The sequence below is a fragment of the Chenopodium album genome, chromosome 17, assembly GCF_948465745.1.
Source record: "Chenopodium album chromosome 17, dcCheAlbu1.1, whole genome shotgun sequence".
Lineage (NCBI taxonomy): Eukaryota > Viridiplantae > Streptophyta > Magnoliopsida > Caryophyllales > Amaranthaceae > Chenopodium > Chenopodium album.
This window is the reverse complement of record NC_137850.1, coordinates 43,923,574-43,945,550: the sequence shown is the minus strand read 5'-3', so window position 1 is coordinate 43,945,550 and position 21,977 is coordinate 43,923,574. Positions and strand designations below refer to the sequence as shown.

Sequence of the window (21,977 nt, the reverse complement as noted above, 5' to 3'; positions counted from 1 at the left end):
AGGTCTATGTATTTTTATTCCAAGTATTTTTTATTTCTCAACTATAAATGCATGCACATCCACAGTATTAATATAAATATAGCTTAGATATAAGAACATCGAAAATTATCCCTCACTCTTCATATACATAATAGTTGAAATATAGTTTTATCTCCAAAATGTTAAGCTTTTCACCTTCATGCTTCTTATTTTACACTATCATATCTGTTACTTTTCTCTTTTGTTGTCTCCCCGTATCGATAGCCACCGGGAGTAACGAAACAGACAAGCTAGCATTGCTTCAAATCAAAGCCCAAATTCGTGGTGACCCTTTTGGCGTCATGAGTTCATGGAATGACACCCTCCACTTCTGTGAGTGGTATGGTGTTACTTGTGGCCATAAGCATCGCCAGAGAGTAACATCACTAGACCTGCATTCCTCCAAATTAACAGGTATACTCTCTCCCCATCTCGGAAACTTAAGCTTCCTTAGGGAGCTACGTCTTTATAATAATAGTTTTGGCGGTACAATCCCGTCTACACTTGGTTCGATGTCAGGTTTAAAGTTTCTTCTTTTGGAAATGAACAACTTGACGGGTAACATTCCTTCATCTATAGGGAACTTATCATCACTTTCCATGCTATCTCTAACAGGAAACAATTTTGTTGGAAGGATCCCAGATAGTATAGGCAATTTAAAGAATCTAACCAAATTGCATCTATCCGACAATAAGCTTTCGGGAGTAGTACCACCCTCGATCTTTGACCTCTCTTTATTGAAAGTATTAGGACTATCCCAAAATGACTTGGAAGGAAACCTTCCTTTGGGTTTAGGTAACACTCTTCCTTTCCTCGAATGGTTTTCTATAACTGAAAATCGATTTAGTGGAGAAATTCCAACTTCGATATCCAATCTCACAAATCTAGAATACCTCGATCTTTCAAGTAACAATCTTCAAGGACAAGTTCCTTCTTTGCATAAGTTAACAAATCTTACTAATCTTAGCCTCGGAGAGAACTCCTTAGGGAATGGCCAAGCTGGAGGTTTGGATTTTATTTCATCTTTGGCCAATGCAACCAATTTGCTATGGTTAGAGATATGCAAAAACAACTTCAACGGGATCTTTCCAAAAATCATATGCAAATTTTCATTTCTTACTACATTGGTAATATATGATAACAACATAGCGGGAGAAATTCCAGAGTGCATCGAAAAATTGACGAAACTACAAATGTTTGAGGCCAGTAACAATACACTTGTTGGGACCATTCCGCAAGGGATTGGAAAATTCCAAGATCTCATGTCTCTACATTTAGAGTATAACCATCTATCCGGAGTCATTCCACCCTCGATTGGAAACTTAACCAAGTTAGCTATTTTAACTTTGAATAACAATGATCTCGAGGGCCAAATACCCTCGAGTTTGGGAAATTGTGGATCTCTAATTCAATTATTTCTTTGTAATAATAGTCTTAGCGGCAACATACCCCCAGAGTTATTTAGTCTCACCTCCTTGTCTGTTGCACTTGATATTTCTGGAAACCAACTAACAGGGTCTTTGCCCGACGAAGTTGGGCATATGATCAACCTTAATGGCTTAGATATTTCTCGAAACAAGTTATCAGGTAACATACCAAGCTCTCTTGGTAGTTGTATGTCGTTAGAGTGGTTATACTTGTGGCAAAACAATTTTCATGGAACTATTCCTGAAGCATTACAGACATTAAAGGGCCTTGTTGAGTTAGACTTGTCATACAACAATTTATCCGGTGTGATCCCGAAATTTCTAGGCAATCTGTATTTGGAAAACCTAGACATATCATACAATAACCTTGAAGGTGAAGTACCCACTAACGGATTTTTTAGTAATACAAGCGGTCTTTTGATAAGTGGGAATAGCCATCTATGCGGAGGCATACCCGAGTTAAAGTTACCCAAGTGTAGGTTCACCAACGACACCCATAAAAGAAGAGTGAAGCATAGGAAAAGATTGATCATTGCGGTTCTTTTTGGAATTTTTGGAGTTTTTTTTACCGTCTCTGTAGCTGTGTTGTTACGGCATAGTTTTTGGAAGAGAAAGAGGGCAACGGAAACCACAACTTCTACTAATGATATAGAAAATTTTCCGAATATTTCTTATCAAATGTTGCTTAAAGCTACAAACGGGTTTTCCTCCGAAAATGTGCTTGGAAGTGGTGTGTCTGGAATTGTATACAAGGGAACTCTCGATGAGGAAGGATCAAGTATCGTTGCCATCAAGAAATTTAATCTAGAGTATCGCGGTGCTTTGAAGAGTTTTTTGGCTGAATGTGGAGTACTTCAGAGTATTCGACATCGTAATCTAGTTAAGGTCATAACAGCTTGTTCAAGCATTGATCATCAAGGCAGAGATTTCAAGGCTTTGGTTTATGAGTACATGTTGAATGGCAGTTTGGAAGATTGGTTGCATCCACCTGAGACAACTGATACCTCAAAGTATTTGAATCTTTATCAAAGACTCGATATTGCAATTGATGTCGCATTTGCTTTGGATTATCTTCACCATCATCATGGGGTTTCCATAGCTCATTGCGACCTCAAGGCGAGTAATGTCCTCCTCGATGATGATATGGTTGCACATGTCGGGGACTTTGGACTAGCCAAGTTCTTCTCAGAAGCCAACGACGCCATTCATACAAGTCAATCTAGCTCTATTGGAGTCAGAGGAACAATTGGTTATGCTCCTCCAGGTAACAATTCAATTTTTGTACCAAATATTTTTAAGAATTTCATCTTTAACACTTACAAAACATATGATTTTTTGTGCAGAATATGGATTGGGAAATGAAGTGTCTACTAGTGGCGACGTCTATAGTTTCGGGATTCTTGTACTAGAATTGTTTACAGGAAGAAGGCCTACAAATGATATGTTTAAAGAGGGTCTAAGTCTACATAGCTTTGTGAAAGGCGCTCTGCCTCAACGCGTAACTGAGATTCTAGACCATGTTCTTCTAGCAGACATAAGCGGAGTGGAGACTAATAACATCATGATATTGGAGGCATTGATTTCAGTACTCGAAATCGCTCTTTCTTGCTCAATCGAGACACCACGAGAGAGGTTGGACATGAGTGATGTTATTGGAAAGCTAACATCAGTAAGAACAAAACTCCTTGGAACTCGTTTACAGCAGCGTAGAAGAATTCATGAAGCTGGTGCCTGGTGGTAATGGTTAATGAGCGAACTACTGTTTCACCCCAGCAGAAGATTGTTACTGTAAAAAATGCATGATTTGTGGAATATATTGTCATTAGATTTTTGTTTTAACTCCATATTGTAAAATTTAGTTTTCATTTCTTAAAAGCCATTTATTTTAAATACATAATGTTTGCAGCTAATTAAGCAATACACTTCAATTTACATATTCAACTTTGATGATTCAATTACTAAGGAGTTAAGTACATGGACCGATAATAAGGTGCAGGTGCAGTCAATTTTTTTTAAAGCCAGTAATGATCCTTATTTTAATTTTCTGCTTCGTTGATGACAAATATAGGAACAAACGACGACTTATGTCGTGGTATTTGCTTCAAGTCTTTGCAGAACGCAAACAAATTATAGGACTAACTTATAAATGCCGTTGCCTATGCTCTACGGCATGCAACGACGCGACCTCGTGGAAAATTCAAATAATCAGTGTATCAAACAAAACTAGTAATTGTATACATGTAGCAAGGGACGACATTGACATTTATGTCTTTGCTCTCTTGTGGAATTTACTAGCTTTCAACGTACAATTTCTCTAGTAATATGACTACTATGCCTTTCTTAGAATAAAGGAGTTCAAAGTCTTTAGAAAAATATGCTAAGAAAATTGTGATCCGTATACATTTTCCAAATCAATGCAGGTCGCACTCGTAACTCTTGATCATCATCACTAACTATTTCACGAATTAATTAATTAAAGGTGCTTGGTGAGTTTTCTCTACTTATTTACACTCCCAAACTCGAATTAATTGGACCTCTTTGTACGACTCTATTGTAAACTTAAAAAGGTTTAACATTAATATATACGAATTGAGAATAAAAAAAATCAAAAGAATAATGTTTTAGATTGTTAACATTGGAGAGTTAGAGAGGACAAGAATATGAAAATTGTAAATCTATATGGAACAGAATAGTCTTAAGTTGTCTTTAAGTATCCCCAGTGTTAGTCCAAATATATTTTAAGTGAATAAATAAATTTTAGGAGGATATTATACCTTTATAATGGCAGTTATCCTTACTATGAAGTATCAAGTATATATATATATATTTTTTTATAGAAAATATAGTGTATTATATGAATATATGGAGTACATAACACTTGTAATTCCTAAGCCAATTACTTTTACAAAAATATGGATCGATCATAAATTTTTTTTGTTTTTTATTTTTTAACATATGTACGTATTGGTTTAAAAATCTAAGATGGTTCGAGAATTACATAGTGTACTCTATATCATCCTCGTCATACACTACTTCTTAGTCAAGTCATATTAACCGTTTAAAGGTAAATCCGATGGTTCCACCCACCTAATTAAACTTCCGGATGGTTTTAAGATCATGGTAAACATCTCGTCAATTTTTATTTATGGGCGAAAAAAGTCAAAAAATTACAAAATTGAAGGCTACTATCCACAATTTTTGAGGAATTTTGGAGGATTTAGGGCCCGGTGTCGAAAAGTTTTGTGTACCTAGGGGATACATCTCGGGGTCATATAATGCCATTTGGAAGCGTATATGACCATTATATGTTGTCATAAACGTCCGTGGTAGGTTTGAGTTAACAAAATCAGTGCAAGTTGTAAACAGGTAAATTGACTGTTTAAATGCAAATTGGATGGTTCCACCCACCCAATTGGACTCCCTGAGGATATTAGGGACCATGATAAACATCTCTAAAATTTTATTTCCGGGCAAAAAAATGTTAAAAAAGTTTCAAAATTGAAGGCTATTATCCACGCTTTTTGAGGAATTTTGGAGGATTCAGGGCCCGGTGCTGAAAAGTCTTGTGATCCTAGGGGATATATCTCGAAGTCATATAATGCCGTGGGGAAGCGTATATGACCATTTATATATGTTTTCATAAATGTCCGGAAGGTTTGAGTTAACGAAATCGGTGCAAGTTATAAACAGACAATTGACCGTTTAAAGGAAAATTGGATGGCTCCACCTACCCAATTGGACTCCCGGAGGGTATTAGGGACCATGGTAAACATTTCGACAATTTTTTATTTCCGAGCGAAAAAATGTCAAAAAAAATCCAAAATTAAAGGCTATTATTCATGCTTTTTGAGGAATTTTGGAGGATTTAGGGCCTAGTGTCGAAAAGTCTTGTGATCCTAGAGAATACATCTCGGGGTTATATAATGTCGTTTGGAAGCATATATGAACATTATATGTTGTCATAAACGTCCGTGGTAAGTTTGAGTTAACCAAATCAATGCAAGTTGTAAACAAGTAAATTGACTGTTTTAATGCAAATTGGACGGTTCCACCCACCCAATTGGACTCCCCGATGGTATTAGGGACCATGATAAACATCTCAGAGATTTTTATTTACGGCGAAAAAAAAGTCAAAAAATTCCGAAATTGAAGGCATCCACGCTTTTTGAGGAATTTTGGAGGATTCGGGGCCCAGTGTAGAAAAGTCTTGTGATCCTAGGTGATACATCTCAGGGTCATATAGTGCCGTTTGGAAGCGTATATGACTACTATCTATGTTTTCATAAACGTCCGTTCCCTCATGCATTGGTATGATCATTTGTTATTTCTAATCCCATATGAATTCAACGAGAGTTCATTCTCTTAGATTTGTGAGTAAACTCCTCTTATTACTATATCTAAGCACTCCATTAGTCATATTGCACAATTAAAAGAGAAAAAAAAAATTCTAAGTAGTTGATCTTAACAAAAAAAAAAAAAAAAAAAATTCGTAGTTGAAGCCGCCGGTTTTAGTTCCATCGTTTGGAAGCGTAAATGAACATTATATATGTTGTCATAAACGTCCGTGATAGGTTTGAGTTAACGAAATCAGTGCAAGTTGTAAACAGATAAATTGATTGTTTGTATTATACCTTCTCTATGGCAGCAATCAATATCTGATGACTGATGTGTATCCCTACCAAGGATGTTCTATTATCTGTTAATACAATTTATAAACACCACATACTTTTATTTAATAATCAGAACATTGAAAATTCAGAGTCAAGGTCTATGTATTTTAATTCCAAGTATTTTTTATTTCTTAAGAAATAAATGCATGCAAATCTACAGTATTAATATAAATATAGCTTAGAAATAAGAACATCGAAAATTATCCCTCACTCTTCATATTCATAACAGTTGAAATATAGCTTTGTCTACAAAATGTTTAGCTTTTCACCTTCATGCTTCTTATTTTACACTATCATTTCTGTTACTTTTCTATTTTGTTGTCTCCCCTTGTCGATAGCCACTGGGAGTAACGAAACAGACAAGCTAGCATTGCTTGAAATCAAAGCCCAAATTTGTGGTGACCCTTTTGGCGTCATGAGTTCATGGAATGAGACCTTTCACTTTTGTGAATGGTATGGTGTTACTTGTGGTCATAAGCACCGCCAGAGAGTAACATCACTAGACCTACATTCCTCCAACTCTCCAAGTTAACATCACTAGAAACTTAAGCTTCCTTAGGGAGCTGCACCTTCAAAATAACAGTTTCGGTGGTACAATCCCGCCAGAAACTAGTCGTTTGCATAGGTTGCAATTGATAGAACTAAGTAATAATTCCATTGGAGGGGAAATTCCATCAAATATATCAAGTTGCTATAGCCTTGTTTATTTGGTCCTTAATAACAACATGTTGGTAGGAGACATCCCACCGATGCTTGGTTCCTTCATCATTGGGGAATTTATCATCTCTTGTTAAGCTCTACACTGTTTATAAGAATTTGGTCGGAAGTGTCCCAGCTAGTCTAGGCAAACTTAAGAATTGAATCTCAAGTCTCAACTATTGTAGGGAATAAATTTCAAGCGCTAACCCCTAGCTTGAACCCCACTGTGATCACACACTAAAGTACGGTGGCGTCCAAAAGGGAAGAAGATAGAGCAAAAGAGTCGCCAACAAGTTTTAGGAACTTGTAAACCGTTCACAAGGTGAAGGTTACACCCCTTAACGATCCAAAAGATCGTCAACTCCATAAGGTCTAGAACCAAATAAGGGTTCGGGGATGATGGTACAAATCCAACCTAAAAGAGATTGAACCTGCCCTAATAATATATAGGCCTCTACTTTATTCTGATCGTATTCATGCACTACTAGAAAAACGCTATTTACCGATGGCAATCACCGACGGCCGCAAATAAGCATCGGTATTTAATTAATTTTCCGATGGTTAAAGTAACCATCGGGGTTTTTTTGGTTTACCGATGGCTATACTATCGGTAAATTATTTCCGATGGTATCAATCCATTGTAAAAAAAATACGAAAAAAAAACCTCCCTGTTTTACCGATGGTAAGTTCCATCGGTGATTTTAATATAAAAATATTATAATTTTACCGATGGCTTCTTACCATCGGTAATGCCATCGGTAATATGTACAGTATATTAAAAAAAAAATTCCCAATTCATTTCATCAGTTCGAAACTGAAATTAAAACCCAAGAGAGAGAAAGTGTTTAGGGCGACGGCAGTTCGATTGCTCAGCCTCCGGCGACGCAACCCTCCGGCGAAGCAACCCTCCGGCGACGCAACCGTCCGGCGACGCAACTAACTCTCCAAATTCCGTCGGCTGCAAACCGTTGTGAAGTTGTAAGTAGTTTAAACTTCATTATTTTTGTTAATTATGCACATTATGCTCGATTATTTACCGACGGTTCATAAATCTTAACAGTTTCGACAACTTAGCATCAACTTTACCGACGATCTCTTCCTATAGGTGAGTAATTTGTTTAATTTTCAATAACAACTGTCAAAACCCTAACTTTTTGTATTACAACTCCCTTAATCTGTTTACACTAGTTTGTACTTCCAATTCAATTTTATTTTTTTATAATAATAACTTAATTTTGTGTAATTTATGTTATTAGATCATTTAATTTTTTTTATAAAAAATTATATGTTAGTAGCTTGTTATTTGCATTTTTAATTAGCTTGTTAGTAGCTTGTTATTCGCTTGTTAGTAACATGTTAGTAGATTGTTGTTAGCTTGTATTTAGCATTTTATATATTAATATGTTAGTAGCTTGTTATTTGGTTGTTAGTACCATATATGGAAATTAAAAAATATATGTTTCTACAATGAATGAAAATTTATTTTGTTGTGAAATAAGTGCATATTTTTAGAATGATTTATTAATTTATATGACTTAGTATATGCAATGAAATGTGAATAATCGTGTTATGGTTTATAATTTTGTGTATGGATGTAACATGTACATGTCTCACAACTGCATCATGATTTACCTAGATACCCATTCAAGTCATACACATTAGGTTTATTGCTTGAATTGTCTCGATAGGGACTGTTGTAAGACACTTAATCTCACTTAAGTGGTGACCTGTTTTTTAGTCTATGTAAAATTCAGGCTACGTGTTTCCCAAATTTGTTCTCTGGGTACACATAGAAGTATACATCATTGCTTTGTTTCCCAAATTTGTTCTCTAGGTACACATATAAGTATACACATCCAAAGATGGGTTAGGTTGGAGAGATAAGGACCCTTGGACATCATTCATATTAACTTCATTTATTGCTTTAATGTATCAAAAACCATAAGTATTTTATTTGGATTGAATATTGTTATCATCTATTGCTAGACACCATCGGTATTATATTATTACCGATGGCTTTAAGCCATCGGAAAAATTACCAAGCTACCGACAGCTATATGCCATCGGTATATTAAATTCTTCTGATGGTCAAAAACCATCGGTAATAATATAATACCGATGGTGTTTAGCCATCGGTAATAGGTTCCGATGGTGCAAATCCATCGGTATCTGTTAGAAATGGCGATGCGTACCGTCAGTAGTTACCGATGGTAAAAGCATCGGTAATTTATATACCGATGGCTTGTCCATCGGTAATTTTAGATTTTCCGGCGAATTGACTACCAACGGCTTTTTACCGATGGCGGCCATCGGTAAACAGAGTACCGTTGGTTTTCCTTATAATTACCGATGGATTTAAGCCATCGGTAATAAGCTGAATTTTTGTAGTGATGTGCGCTTTCTGACTAACATGCAATCAATAGGATTAACCCTAAACCTGTTTATCTATGTTGGTTGAATATTAATGCAAAAACAAATCTATTATTGGCGATCACTTGAAATTATAATCAAATTAACCCTAACAAGATTATTAATTATCTTATTAAGCGTGATTACAAGTACGAATTCCCTTTAAACATGCATAAAAGGCGTGATCAAGCAATAACAATAAAATATCAAGCAACATAATAATAATCCATAAATATCATGAATAATAAAATTATAATCATCATCAAGATAATAATAATAATATTCATAATCACCATAAATTATAAAAATTATAATCATAATCATGTTCATGTTAATATTAAAGCATAATAAAAAATAGCAAGATCCTAGGCATGATACTAACAAGATTAATAACAAACCCTAGCATGTCACTAAACAATAAAAATCAAATCTTTAACCCTAACATGATACTAGGAATATCATAATAACAATTTAAACATGATTTCTACATCATAATATCAATAAATCAATTAAAGCACTTACTTTGATGTCTCATATCTCTTTCTAATAACAAAATACATACGTTAGTAACTTCAAGGAAAATAATAAAACAAACAATTAAATTAAATAATTGAAAGAGAGATTTGGGACCGAACCCTCAGAAATTAAACCTTTCACGTCTAGGGCGAAGGCAACTTCGAATATGGCTAGGTGTTTCTAGATCTAATGAATGCGGAATTTTGTATGCAAAAGATTAATTTAGAAAAAAAAAGAGAGAGAAGGATGAATGATTGAATGAAAATTGATTGTAGGTGAATATTAATTAAAACTGATTGTTGATGAGAATTGGTGAATGAAAACGGAGTTTTTACGACGTTATTTATAGAGAAAATCAGCCAAAAAGATAAAATTAACAAAACAGAGTATTGGCGTACGAAAAACAGAGCTGACGCCAACCCTGGCTAACTAGCGCCAGACACCAACACTAGCGCCAGGCGCCAATGGCTGGCGCCAGGCCTAGTTCCAGGCGCCAATGCCTGGAGTCAGGCGCCAATCCTGTTTTTAACGCGTTTTCGAAAATTAGATAAGTTTGCCGTACTGGAGGATAAAATCGTATATTTTCCTCAAAAATGCTATTTGATTTTAATTAAAACTCTGAAAAGTCAACAAAAGTCAATTTATCAATGCTAATTGAATTAGGAATGAAAAGAACCTTCTAGAAGAATCTAGAAGACTAAAACCATTCCTAATTGCATTAGGAATGATAAATCATATTACGCCCTCCCCTAGATCATTGGGCCGCATATAAAGCTCAAACCGGGCCCAGTTTAGTAAATTGGCCATAACTTCCTCAATATTCATCGGAATTGGGCTTATAATATATCATTGGAAAGGTCTTTGCAAGCCCCATCCAAAAACACTACTATTGGACCAATATCATGGACCAAAAAAACTGGGTTGACTCTTTTCTTTAAATGAGTTTTCAAAAACAGAGAGAAGAGAAAAGAAATTAAAACTATCCGCAACACTAAACTTTCCACACTTTCACTTCATTCGATTATGATTCGACGTGAAAGGTACTCATCACCGGGTTTGGTTTTGGGGAGACACAAATGGGTGTCTAAAACTATCTGCAATTAGGACACAATAAATTGTCTAGGGAAGTACCGCCTTCAATTTTTAATCTCTCTTCATTAATAGGACTAGGTCTAGTTTCAAATGACTGGGAAGGAGAACTTCCTTCAAATTTAGGAAATAGTCTTCCGCATTTGCAGTGGTTTTCCATATCCGTAAATCGGTTCACTGGACACATTCCTACTTCAATATCCAATTCTTCTTACCTAAATTCTCTCTAGTTGAGTATCAACAATCTTCATGGACAAGTTCCTCCTCTAAACAAGTTAGTAAAGCTTACTCGCTTTGTCATTTTCCAAAACTCCTTAGGGTCAGACCATGCGAGAGATTTGATGTTTATAAATTCCTTGGCCAATGCCACCGGTTTGCAATTGTTTGAGATGAGTGAATAATTTCAAAGGAGTTTTCACTAAGATAATTTGCAATTTTTCATCACTAAATTACGTATCTATGGGCGACAATTACTTGACTGGAGAAATTCCATATTGCATATAGAACTTATCAAATTTGCAATTATTTGAAGCTGTTAATAAAAGACTTTCTGGGATCATTCCCCCTGGGATAGGGAAGCTCCAAAAGCTCACTGATTTATACCTATATGGTAACCAATTATCCGGAGTCATTCCACTCTCGATCGGAAATTTAACCAAGTTGTCTCTTTTTGGCTTGTTTAATAATAATCTCAAAGGCCAAATACCATCAACTCTTGGAAATTGCAGTTCTTTAATAAAATTATCTTTTTCTAATAACAGTCTTAGCGGATGGATACCTCTTCAACTCTTTAGTCTCTCTTCTTTGTCTATAGAACTCGATCTATCAGGGAACCAACTAACTAGGTCTCTCCCGGAAGAAGTTGGGCATTTGACAAATCTTGACTGGCTTGATGTTTCTCGTAACATGCTATCAGGCCAAATACCTAGCTCTCTTGGTAGTTGCATGTCGTTAGAGTACCTAAACTTGGGAGGAAACTATTTTCAAGGCACGATTCCTGATTCAATGGATTTAAAGGGTCTAGTTGCATTTGATTTGTCAAATAACAGTTAATCTGGCAGAATCCCTCAATTTTTACAGAGACTCAAGCTACAAATCCTTGATTTGTCAAACAATAACCTTGAAGGTGAAGTACCTATTGATGGAGTCTTCAATAATGCAAGCAATGTTTATGTAAAGGGAAATAGTAAGCTTTGCGGAGGCATACCAGAGTTAAAGTTGCCTTTGTGCAGCTATAGCATCAACAACAAGAAAAGAAGATTGAAGCACCGGAAAAAAATGTTGACAGTAGCAATTCTTTTGGGGTTTTTAGGAGTTATATTGATACTTGCTTTTCATGTGTTAATATACATTTTTGGCAAAAAACGAGGACTAAAAAACCTACGGCTTCTGGTGATTCTGAAAATTTTCAAAATTTGTCATACCAAACGCTTCTTAAAGCCACAAATGGGTTTTCCTCGGACAATTTGATAGGCAGTGGTACCTTTGGTGTTGTATACAAGGGAGTGCTTGAAGAGCTTCAATCAACATAACAGTAGCCATCAAGGTGTTTAAGCTTCAAAATCACGGTGCTTTCAAGACTTTCATAGCTGAATGTGGAGTTCTTCGTAACATCAGACACCGGAATCTTCTCTATGTTGTAACATCTTGCTCAAGTGTGGATTATCAAGGCAGAGATTTCAAAGCTTTAGTTTATGAGTACATGGCAAATGGAAGTTTGGACGATTGGTTACTGTAGGAGTTTATAGGTACTACGCAGCGGAAATAATATGAATCATATTCAATCTAGTACCAATCCCAAGAATCACATGCATAACACACAAGACACATAATCATACCTTTGACGCGTGAATTCCACGAAGCTATTCGACAGACAAATCAGGGAGAGAATAGAGCCCCAAGCGTTGCTCCTCTACTTAGTCCACGAGATTCGAACGAGCCGTCCACCAATACTAGATTGGTCGAGTGATTGAGGAAAACCACGATCACCACCTTTATGGTCAATCGACCACCGCACGAACCACCACCACCACGACACACTACCGGCGCCAATGAGGAGGAGGAGAGAACCATGTGAGAGAGGACTATGAGAGGGGTTGGGTTTCGTGTTTGCTAATTAGGGTTTGATCACACTGATCAAATAATTGCATCATGTACCTGCAAACCTAGGCACCTAGTCTATTTATAATCTCATTATAATTAGACTATGGCACGAAGCCCAAACCTCTCTTCTAATCCCCATATGGCCGGCCACCTAGAGTGGTGAGGCCCATGATGGGTCTCGTCCTCTAATGCTCGATCTAGCCCCTTTGTGTGACCTTATAGGATCCGTCCAATTGGGCTTTGCCTATTTTACTAGTCCAAAGATCGTTAATACCATTAGCTATGGCAAAACGACAACCCAAAAGTACGAACTTAATTATCTCCATAATTTGATCCATTTATATATCTAGTAATTGCACACGACGAAGACATAACTCCTTCAATCTCCCACTTGTCTGAGACATGGGTGCAATATTCAAATTCCTTAAGTCAATATATGTGTCGATTTGATAATATAATTGCATCACATGTCGAGATCATATTAATCTACAAATCGTTTCTTGAAATCTGAGTTAGAATTACAAAACCAAATGATTACTGTGTAATGCATTTGAACGCGGCCACGTATTTTCTGAATTCTCCCTCTTCAAGCGGCCATGACACATTTCCTAATTTAATAGGTAGAATGTATCCATTCTTGTGGTAACAAGACTCCCACTCAACTTCTGAAATAACCGGGAAACACCCTTTATAATCTCCAGTTACGGCTAGACGTTTGAGTGTACCACAGTCACAACATCCATTGAATGAAATCAATGTTCCACTCATGTCAAAGGAATCCACTAATATATACGAAAGCTCTATACTTCAACTTCAAAGTAGGTCAATAGTTCGATCATGCATCATTCATGCATATCCAAGTGATTGACCGAGCATCTCTATGCCCCTATAGCCCATGAAACTGCGCTATCCAATCAATCTTACATGCTAGTTCATTTATTGAAATCATTTATGTCCACTTTAATGATCTCAAACTAGGAACTTTAAATAATATATGAATTTTGTTCACCTGTGGGGTTTCAATTCACCAGGTCATCAACCTGATGAGCCCATCAATTCATAATTATTTTGGACATTTTATTTAATTTCCAAAACCATAATTAAATAAGAGAAATGATAATTTCTATCTTAAACATAATTCTGCAAATTGATGCATTTCTCATGTAATATGTTTTCTCAAAACATATACAACTTAAATTACATAACTTGCTTCAATCCTAAGACTTTAATATGACTCTCATACCTTAGTCCATGGAAGGGTTTTAGTGATTTCTCACTCATAATAAAACTTTGCAGAACACGACCTTCCGCTGGTCAATGATCTCATAATTGAGGTGATATCTCATATCCTTTTGTTTGGATTTGTGATGTGACTATGGCTCCTTTGTTCTTGGGCAAAGGTGACCTGTTAGTCACTCAACATTTTAATCCGAACTTCCTCTCTAAATATCTTACTATAGTTTAATACACATATTCTGACATTGAGTATGCAACAGTGCTCTGCTTTGAACTCTTCAAGCTCACTGTCCTTCTCCATCCAGACACAAATATGCATTTAGATCACCATCTAGAATCATCTTGCCTGTTTGGAAAACTTGCATTCGTGAAACCTTTTGACAACTTGCTTAAATTACCATTTAACACAATAGCTATAAGAATTCCTTTTAGTGCTTCTCAAGTACTCTAGGATTTGTTCTTGGTAATTCTCCGTATGCTTATTCCGAATTTGCTTGAAACTTGCTACACATGCACAAGTCATATGCAATATCTTCCTTTGTACATTTCATGGCACAAGTAATGGACCCTTTTGCAAAAGCATGAGGTACATTATCCATACAACTCAACTCTATTAGCTTTTGAAGGCACTGAGTTTTACTGAGTGTAATACCATGAAACATGGGAAGACATCCTTTCTTAGAGTCTTGCTTCATGAACTTGTTAAGATCCTTATCAACATAAGTCTCTCGATTCATTCCAATCATTCTTCAAGATTCACTTCATGGATCTTAATTCCCAATATGTACTCAACATCTTCTAAGTCTATCATATTGAAACAATCTTTCTAACCATTGCTTGACTTGTTCAAGCATTGATATATCATTTCATATGAACTGTATGTCAACTACATACTAGACTAAAAGGATCAATTGCTCCCACTAAACTTCTTGTCTCTACAAGATTCCCTTTTCGTTCTATTAAGAAAATCAAGCTATTTGATTGCTTAATCAAAAGGAATGTTCCAACTCCCTGATGCTTACTTGAATCCATAAATGAATTTCTGAAGTTTGCAAAACTTTTTAAGATTTTCAACTCTTAGGTTGCATCATATACATTCTCACCATCAAGAACATTTCATGAAGGCGATTTTGATATCCATAACTAGAATAATCCGAATAGGCTTACCCAACTAATAGGTTTGACCCTATTTGTAAGACTATTATAGACTAACACATTTTTACAAACATGGAGTCCATACTGGATTTCATGGCTTTAAGCCATTTCCTGAGTTGGCATTTGTCCAAAGATTGCTTGTAGGCCATGGATTCTAACTGTTCTAATAAGAAAATTTTAGAATCCACGTTTTCTCAGAATTTCAACAAACTGTTTGTTTTGATCCCAAGTAACCTACGATAGGTATGATCAACAATAGAATTATTCTCTTCAACTCTTTGAAGCCTTTCATTCTAGTGGGACGATAGATGCCTCACTAGTGGAATTAGCTTGCTTCGACACATGGTTTATAAAATTAGCTAATTTCATATGTCTTCGTCTCTGATGGAGTGTTATCCACATTCATTTGTTGCTCGTCTCGAATCTCATCGAGATCTAACTTTACTCCCACTTGGCTTTGTAGGAAGACATTCTTTCTATAAAGACACTATCGCGAGCAACAAACACTTTGTTTCTGCGCGATTGTAGGAATAATACCTCTTAGTTTTCATGATAAAACCCATGAAGAACTATTTATGATGTAGGGTGCATTATGTTATCTTTGTAAACATTTTACCTTGATTTCATAACCCTTAATCCTGTTTAGAAAAGATAACTTTTGGAACATTTCCAAATCATAACTCTTATGACATCTCTTCTACTGCTTTGGTTAAGTTTCCTGTTTAGTATATTCGCAATTGTTGTTGTACTAATGCATATCCTCAAAACAATATTTGTAAATCATTAAATCTTGGATCATACAATGGCAAACAAAGTTTGATTCCTTCTTCATAAACATACACTTTAATTGTAATGTTCCTAGATTGTGAATTAATTCGACAATTTCCTTTAGATGATCATTCCTTTTGAGTTAAATATTTATCACAACAATCATATTGTGGTGTTAAATTGTTTATCTCAAACTGATTTTACATTTCATTTTGGAATTTTGAACATTTCAATGTTTCCAAGCTTCACTACATTAAGTAATTATCGATATATTTACTTAAATCGTTAGTAAAAGTGATGAAGTAGTTAAATCTCTTTGCTAATTTTGAACTTATTGGTTCACATACATCATATGTATGAGTTCCAAAAGGTCATTTTAGCTTCTTTTACCCTTTCTACTAAAAGACAACTTGGTCATTTTAACTTATCAAGCATGACTTCTAATTCTCAAGTGATTCATAATCATATAAGAATAAGAGTCCATCCATAACTTTGGATGTGCAAATGGTTTATGTGACCTAGCCTTACTTGTTATAAGTAAGTGTACTTTAAATCATCTAAATTTACTTTTGTGATCTACTTATATCAATTTCATAAAACAAAATTAACTCATATCTAGCAAAATGAAAACAATTTATTTCCTTGGTCATGGATCAACACTTGTCCAAGCCAAGTAAACCAAATTCAGTATTCAAAACAAGAAAACCGAAATATTGTCTCATCAAAACTGGAAATTGTTTTAAAATCATGATAAACTAATCAAAATTTAAAACTATGAAGCTATCTCTGGCCACTCAAATACTTCTAGTGCACCTTCAAGCTCCATTTCCTTTCTAGCTTCACTTGTTTGCAGTTCCTGCGCAACATCACTATGTTAAGCACTGCAACTTGGTATCACATACCTAAGTGAAAGTTAAAATGTTTATTAACAAGAGTGTTAGGTGACTCTTACCTGTCACTTCACCTTAGTGAGGACATCCTTGTTCAAGCACTGGCTTATTCTCCTTTCAGATAATCCTCTGCATGATTCTTGAGTAAATCAACTAGTTTGACTCCAGAATCTTCATCATCTTGACAAAGTTTCTCGAGGTCAAATCCATCATGTAGAGAATGCAGAATTATATCATGAACTTGATGATCTTCATATGGTCTCCCTAACATACTCATGCGGTCAAATAGTTCAACCATCATATCCACATGAATATGTACCGACTGGCCTGGCAAGAGTTTCCTTGAAATAATCTCGCCATTGAGCTTGTAGGTTTCAAACCTAATACTTCCAGTCCAGGAGTCATCATTCTTGGGAACAATATTAATGATTTCCTTGACGTTTTCATCCATTTCTCCATCAACATGGGAATTCAGAATTCCATAGCAAACATCACGTAAGCACTTGAATAAGAGATAAGGTTCATAGTTCATGAATCTTTTAGCCCAATATTCTGGAATAGAAGACAACATCATATGCGCAATTCTCTTACAATCTGAAATGCTTCTCAAGAGTCATGCTTGGACTAAATCTGCCCTCGATTGGTAAGTCTAAACGAAATTCAAGATTTTCGTTCCTTAGAACACTTCTAAGTTCGCTTTCCCAATCATTGAAGTTCAGAAAGTTTAGCCTTGTTATCATCGTTGGAGGTAAAGAACTGTCATCATTGTTACGGCTACCCATCTATGTCAAAAAAGGCAAAGTTTAACAATTATGTTTAATTTAAAATTAAAGTACCATAAACGCATTCATTTGGTAACTTTAAAACACTTTATTCAATAATTAATTGATCCCAATTGAATTTAAGTGATTCCAAGATCCTTTATTTGTGCAATAATTGACCGGACTGAGGCCCTACCATCAACCATTACATTTTCAACGTGAGTAAACTCTTTACTGATTACAACTCTTGTAACTCTTGGTTGAATAATTAATCATCACATGCTTAATTATTACCCTTAGCTTCAAGGTTCTAAACTCTTTAGGTAACCTTGTTGAGTATAACCAATTAAAAGTGTAAAACGTGATTTAGCCCCACTCCCCTAAGATATAATATGACACCCAGCTGAGGCATGACCCATCATAAAATATCAAAGGTTTCATGGGTTTTTAATTGGAAAAGAAATCTCAATATTACTGGGACCTAGATTTATTATGTTGTGATTATTTAGTGAACTCTAGCGCATCATCAATCAACATAAATAAAATCTAACATGCATAATCTACTAATGCAATAATACAAAGCATGACATAGTATGGCCCCTTAGTCCAAAGAAAACTAGAAATGAAAAAGCTCCCACTTGAATCATCATGGATATCCATCCACCTTGCTCCTTTGGGCCTTCACTTCATGGGCTTCTTTGGACTAACACTATTTAAATAGCTATTCTATTTACTTTAAATAAAAGTTACAAAAATACTTAACGGTACGCAGACCGTATTTAGATTACAAAAATACTTCACGATGCGCAGATCGTATTTAAGAATCTATGGGTCATACTAGTCTATATATAGAAACATAATATCATATATTATAAAAGCGCCATATAATAAATCACTCAACATGCTTGTCTAAACTACAACATCGAATGTTCATAATAAAGTCAACGCATTTCCAAAAATATCTCATATTTTAATCATAATTAGATAATATCACATATTATTCATGACCGTTATAAAATATCATATATTTAATTTAGTCATGAGATAGAATCAAATCATATTGTAATCTAGAAAGATAAATCATATTTAATCTTCCATGATTATCCTAACAAATTTAGGAAATTCTATCCTAATTACTAGCTAATCAAATAATTTTAAAATCAATTATGTCCTAATCTAATTATAGGATAATCACATTATTTAAATCAATTATTATCCTTTTGGAATATGCTCAGAATATCCTAATTAATATTATCAAAAATTGACCACTTTAATTAGGATAATTACCAATTTAACAACTTTAAATATGGATAATATCAAATATAACAACTCTTGAATATTTGATTTTATCCTAAAATAAAAGATTTTATCCAAATAAAACCAATTTTATATTTTAAAATAAAAGATCATATTTTCAAAATATTTTAACTTATCCAAAATAAAACTGATTTTATCTCAAAATAATTCACAATTATCTTGAAATAATTTTAAAATAAGATTTTTTTTTTTTTGAAATTCCGCCAGCCACCATCGCCGCCCACCCTGGTTGGCTAGCCGAAGCTAGCCACGGTGGCTGGTTGCCTTGATGATAGCCACTGCCGCAAGGGCAGCAGCGCCAGCAATCGTGGCAGCAGCCGTGCAACACTTGCACGCCGTTGCCCACAGCCACCCCCGACCTCCGCCCTCCCCTTCCCTCCCTCTTGGACCAGCAACGGCGGCATCCACCATGGCTGCGCCACCCAGCCGTGGTTGCCGCCTCTATTTTTTTTTTGTTTTAATTTACTTAAAATAACATTTATCGTAATTAAATTAAATCAGTCCATAAGATTAAAATTAAATCACATTCAACTTTAAAATTAGGGTTCTTTATAAAATTAAACCCAATTTAATTCTAACTTTTAAAATTAAATTGATCATCATACATAAAACACTTTTATGCATAAATCAATCCGATTAAAATTATGAATCATAAAATAAATCAAATTAAATCAAAATCAAGCACAAAAATCATATTTTAGGGCTAGGATTTTCGAAAAATTCGAAAAATAGGGTTATAGTGTTCGAAATTTTCGAACATATTAGGGCTTAAAACGGTCATCTTCATGGCTATTTTGAGCATAATTAAATCACATTTAATCGATTCCAAAATTAACGTGGACATCAAATAATCCTATTATTATGATCCAGCGCGTTCATACAAGAGGCTAACTGATACCACTGTAGGAGTTTATAGGTACTACGCAGCGGAAATAATATGAATCATATTCAATCTAGTACCAATCCCAAGAATCACATGCATAACACACAAGACACATAATCATACCTTTGACGCGTGAATTTCACAAAGCTATTCGACAGGCAAATCAGGGAGAGAATAGAGCCCCAAGCGTTGCTCCTCTACTTAGTCCACGAGATTCGAACGAGCCATCCACCAGTACTAGATTGGTCGAGTGCTTGAGGAAAACTGCGATCACCACCTTTATAGACAACCGACCACCGCACGAACCACCACCACCACGACACACTACCGGCGCCAATGAGGAGGAGGAGAGAACCGTGTAAGAGAGGACTATGAGAGGGGCTGGGTTTCTTGTTTGCTAATTAGGGTTTGATCACACTGATCAGTTAATTGCATCCTGTACCTGCAAACCTAGGCACCTAGTCTATTTATAATCTCATTATAATTAGACTAGGGCACGAAGCCCAAAACTCTCTTCTAATCCCCATATGGCCGGCCACCTAGAGTGATGAGGCCCTTGATGGGCCTCGTCCTCTAATGCTCGATCTAGCCCCTTTGTGTGACTTTATAGGATCCGTCCAATTGGGCTTTGGCCTATTTTACTACTCCAAAGATCGTTAGTACCTCTAGCTATGGCAAAACGACGACCCAAAAGTACGAACTTAATTATCTCCATAATTTGATCCATTTATATATCTAGTAATTGCACATGACGAAGACATAACTCCTTCAGTTACATCCTCCAAATTCAATAAATGGGGTTGAGGGAGAAAATAATATCTCAAGGCACTTGAGTCTTTGCCAAAGACTTGACATTGCTGTTGATGTTGCATTTTCTTTGGATTATCTTCATAACCATTGTGGTGGCTCCATAGTTCACTGTGACCTCAAGCCATGCAATGTTATCCTTGATGATGAAATGGTAGCTCATGTTGGTGACTTTGGTCTAGCCAAGTTCCTCTCGAAAGGCATCAATGACGACTCTCATACCAATCAATCTAGCTCTATTGGAGTTAGAGGTACCATCGGTTATTCTCTTCCGGGTAGCCAACTAATGCTCCTATCTCTAGCTATATTCAAAACTATATAAATTATGTATTTATTATATTTTAATTATTTGTATCACATGTTTAGCGCATAAGTTTATGTTATTTTCCTAATAACTTTGGAGGCATTATATATGCAGAGTATGGTGTGGGAAATAAAGTGACCACTAGCGGCGATGTCTATAGCTTTGGGATTCTATTACTGGAAATGATTACAGGAAAGAGGCCTACTGATGACATGTTTAAAGAGGGGCTAACCTTACATGGCTTCGTCAGAGAAGCTTTGGCCGGAGATGTTGTCGAGATCCTAGATCATGTCCTTCTTGAAGACATAGACTCTACGGATAGCAACTTGTTGTTGGAGGCCCTGAATTCTTTGCTCGAAATAGCACTTTCCTGCTCAACTGATGAGGTCCCAGCAGAAAGGTTAGACATAAGTATTGTTTCTTCAAAGCTATCATCAATAAAAAAAACAAGCTCCTTGGAACTTGTTTACAACAACGAAGGAGAATTCAAGGAGGTAATGTATTAACCAATTCATTCCCCTCACCAATGAATAATGATTATTTTTGTAACAATCAACTTCTGTACTTATTCAAATTGATTTTACATTCTTTTCTTTTTCGTGCAGGGACACGATGATGATCGATTAGTGTGTACACAATTTCATCTGCACACCCATGAGCATGATTAGTGTGTTAAGAAGAAGATGAACTCATATGCTTCAAGGACTTCTTATAATAAGTAGTGCTTAATGCTTATGAGTTTTGAGTCAGGATCAGAACATCAGAGCCAAAATCTAGTTCAGAATACAATTTAAATTATTTTGATAAATTTTCTTTTGCTTGCTTAGATTGTATGACAACTAACATTTCTAAATGCTTAGTTGTATTATGTGTTTGAGAAGATAATAGAAATACATTGGGATTACTGGATACCTATTTCTAAATT

The 21,977-nt window shown here is 35.5% G+C and overlaps 2 protein-coding genes and 1 long non-coding RNA gene across 3 annotated transcripts; all 3 read left to right on the top strand.

Moving 5' to 3' along the window:
* Positions 1-96: 96 nt before the first annotated feature.
* On the top strand, positions 97-3,400 carry LOC145589829 (uncharacterized). The gene is made up of 2 exons (XM_081646512.1): positions 97-2,709; positions 2,789-3,400. Exons 1-2 carry the CDS (start codon positions 159-161, stop codon positions 3,184-3,186), a joined length of 2,949 nt encoding a protein of 982 aa, XP_081502638.1. The 5' UTR covers positions 97-158; the 3' UTR covers positions 3,187-3,400.
* A 3,954-nt stretch (positions 3,401-7,354) lies between these two features.
* On the top strand, positions 7,355-8,057 carry LOC145588107 (uncharacterized). Its single transcript, XR_014101541.1, has 2 exons — positions 7,355-7,792; positions 7,875-8,057. It is a non-coding gene; the product is annotated as an uncharacterized LOC145588107 (long non-coding RNA).
* Positions 8,058-8,992: 935 nt separating this feature from the next.
* Positions 8,993-21,720, top strand: LOC145589094 (putative LRR receptor-like serine/threonine-protein kinase At3g47570). The gene is made up of 6 exons (XM_081645661.1): positions 8,993-9,024; positions 11,590-11,784; positions 11,890-12,220; positions 20,714-20,999; positions 21,167-21,546; positions 21,658-21,720. The coding sequence occupies exons 1-6, from the start codon at positions 8,993-8,995 to the stop codon at positions 21,718-21,720; spliced, it is 1,287 nt and encodes a 428-aa protein (XP_081501787.1).
* Positions 21,721-21,977: the final 257 nt, after the last annotated feature.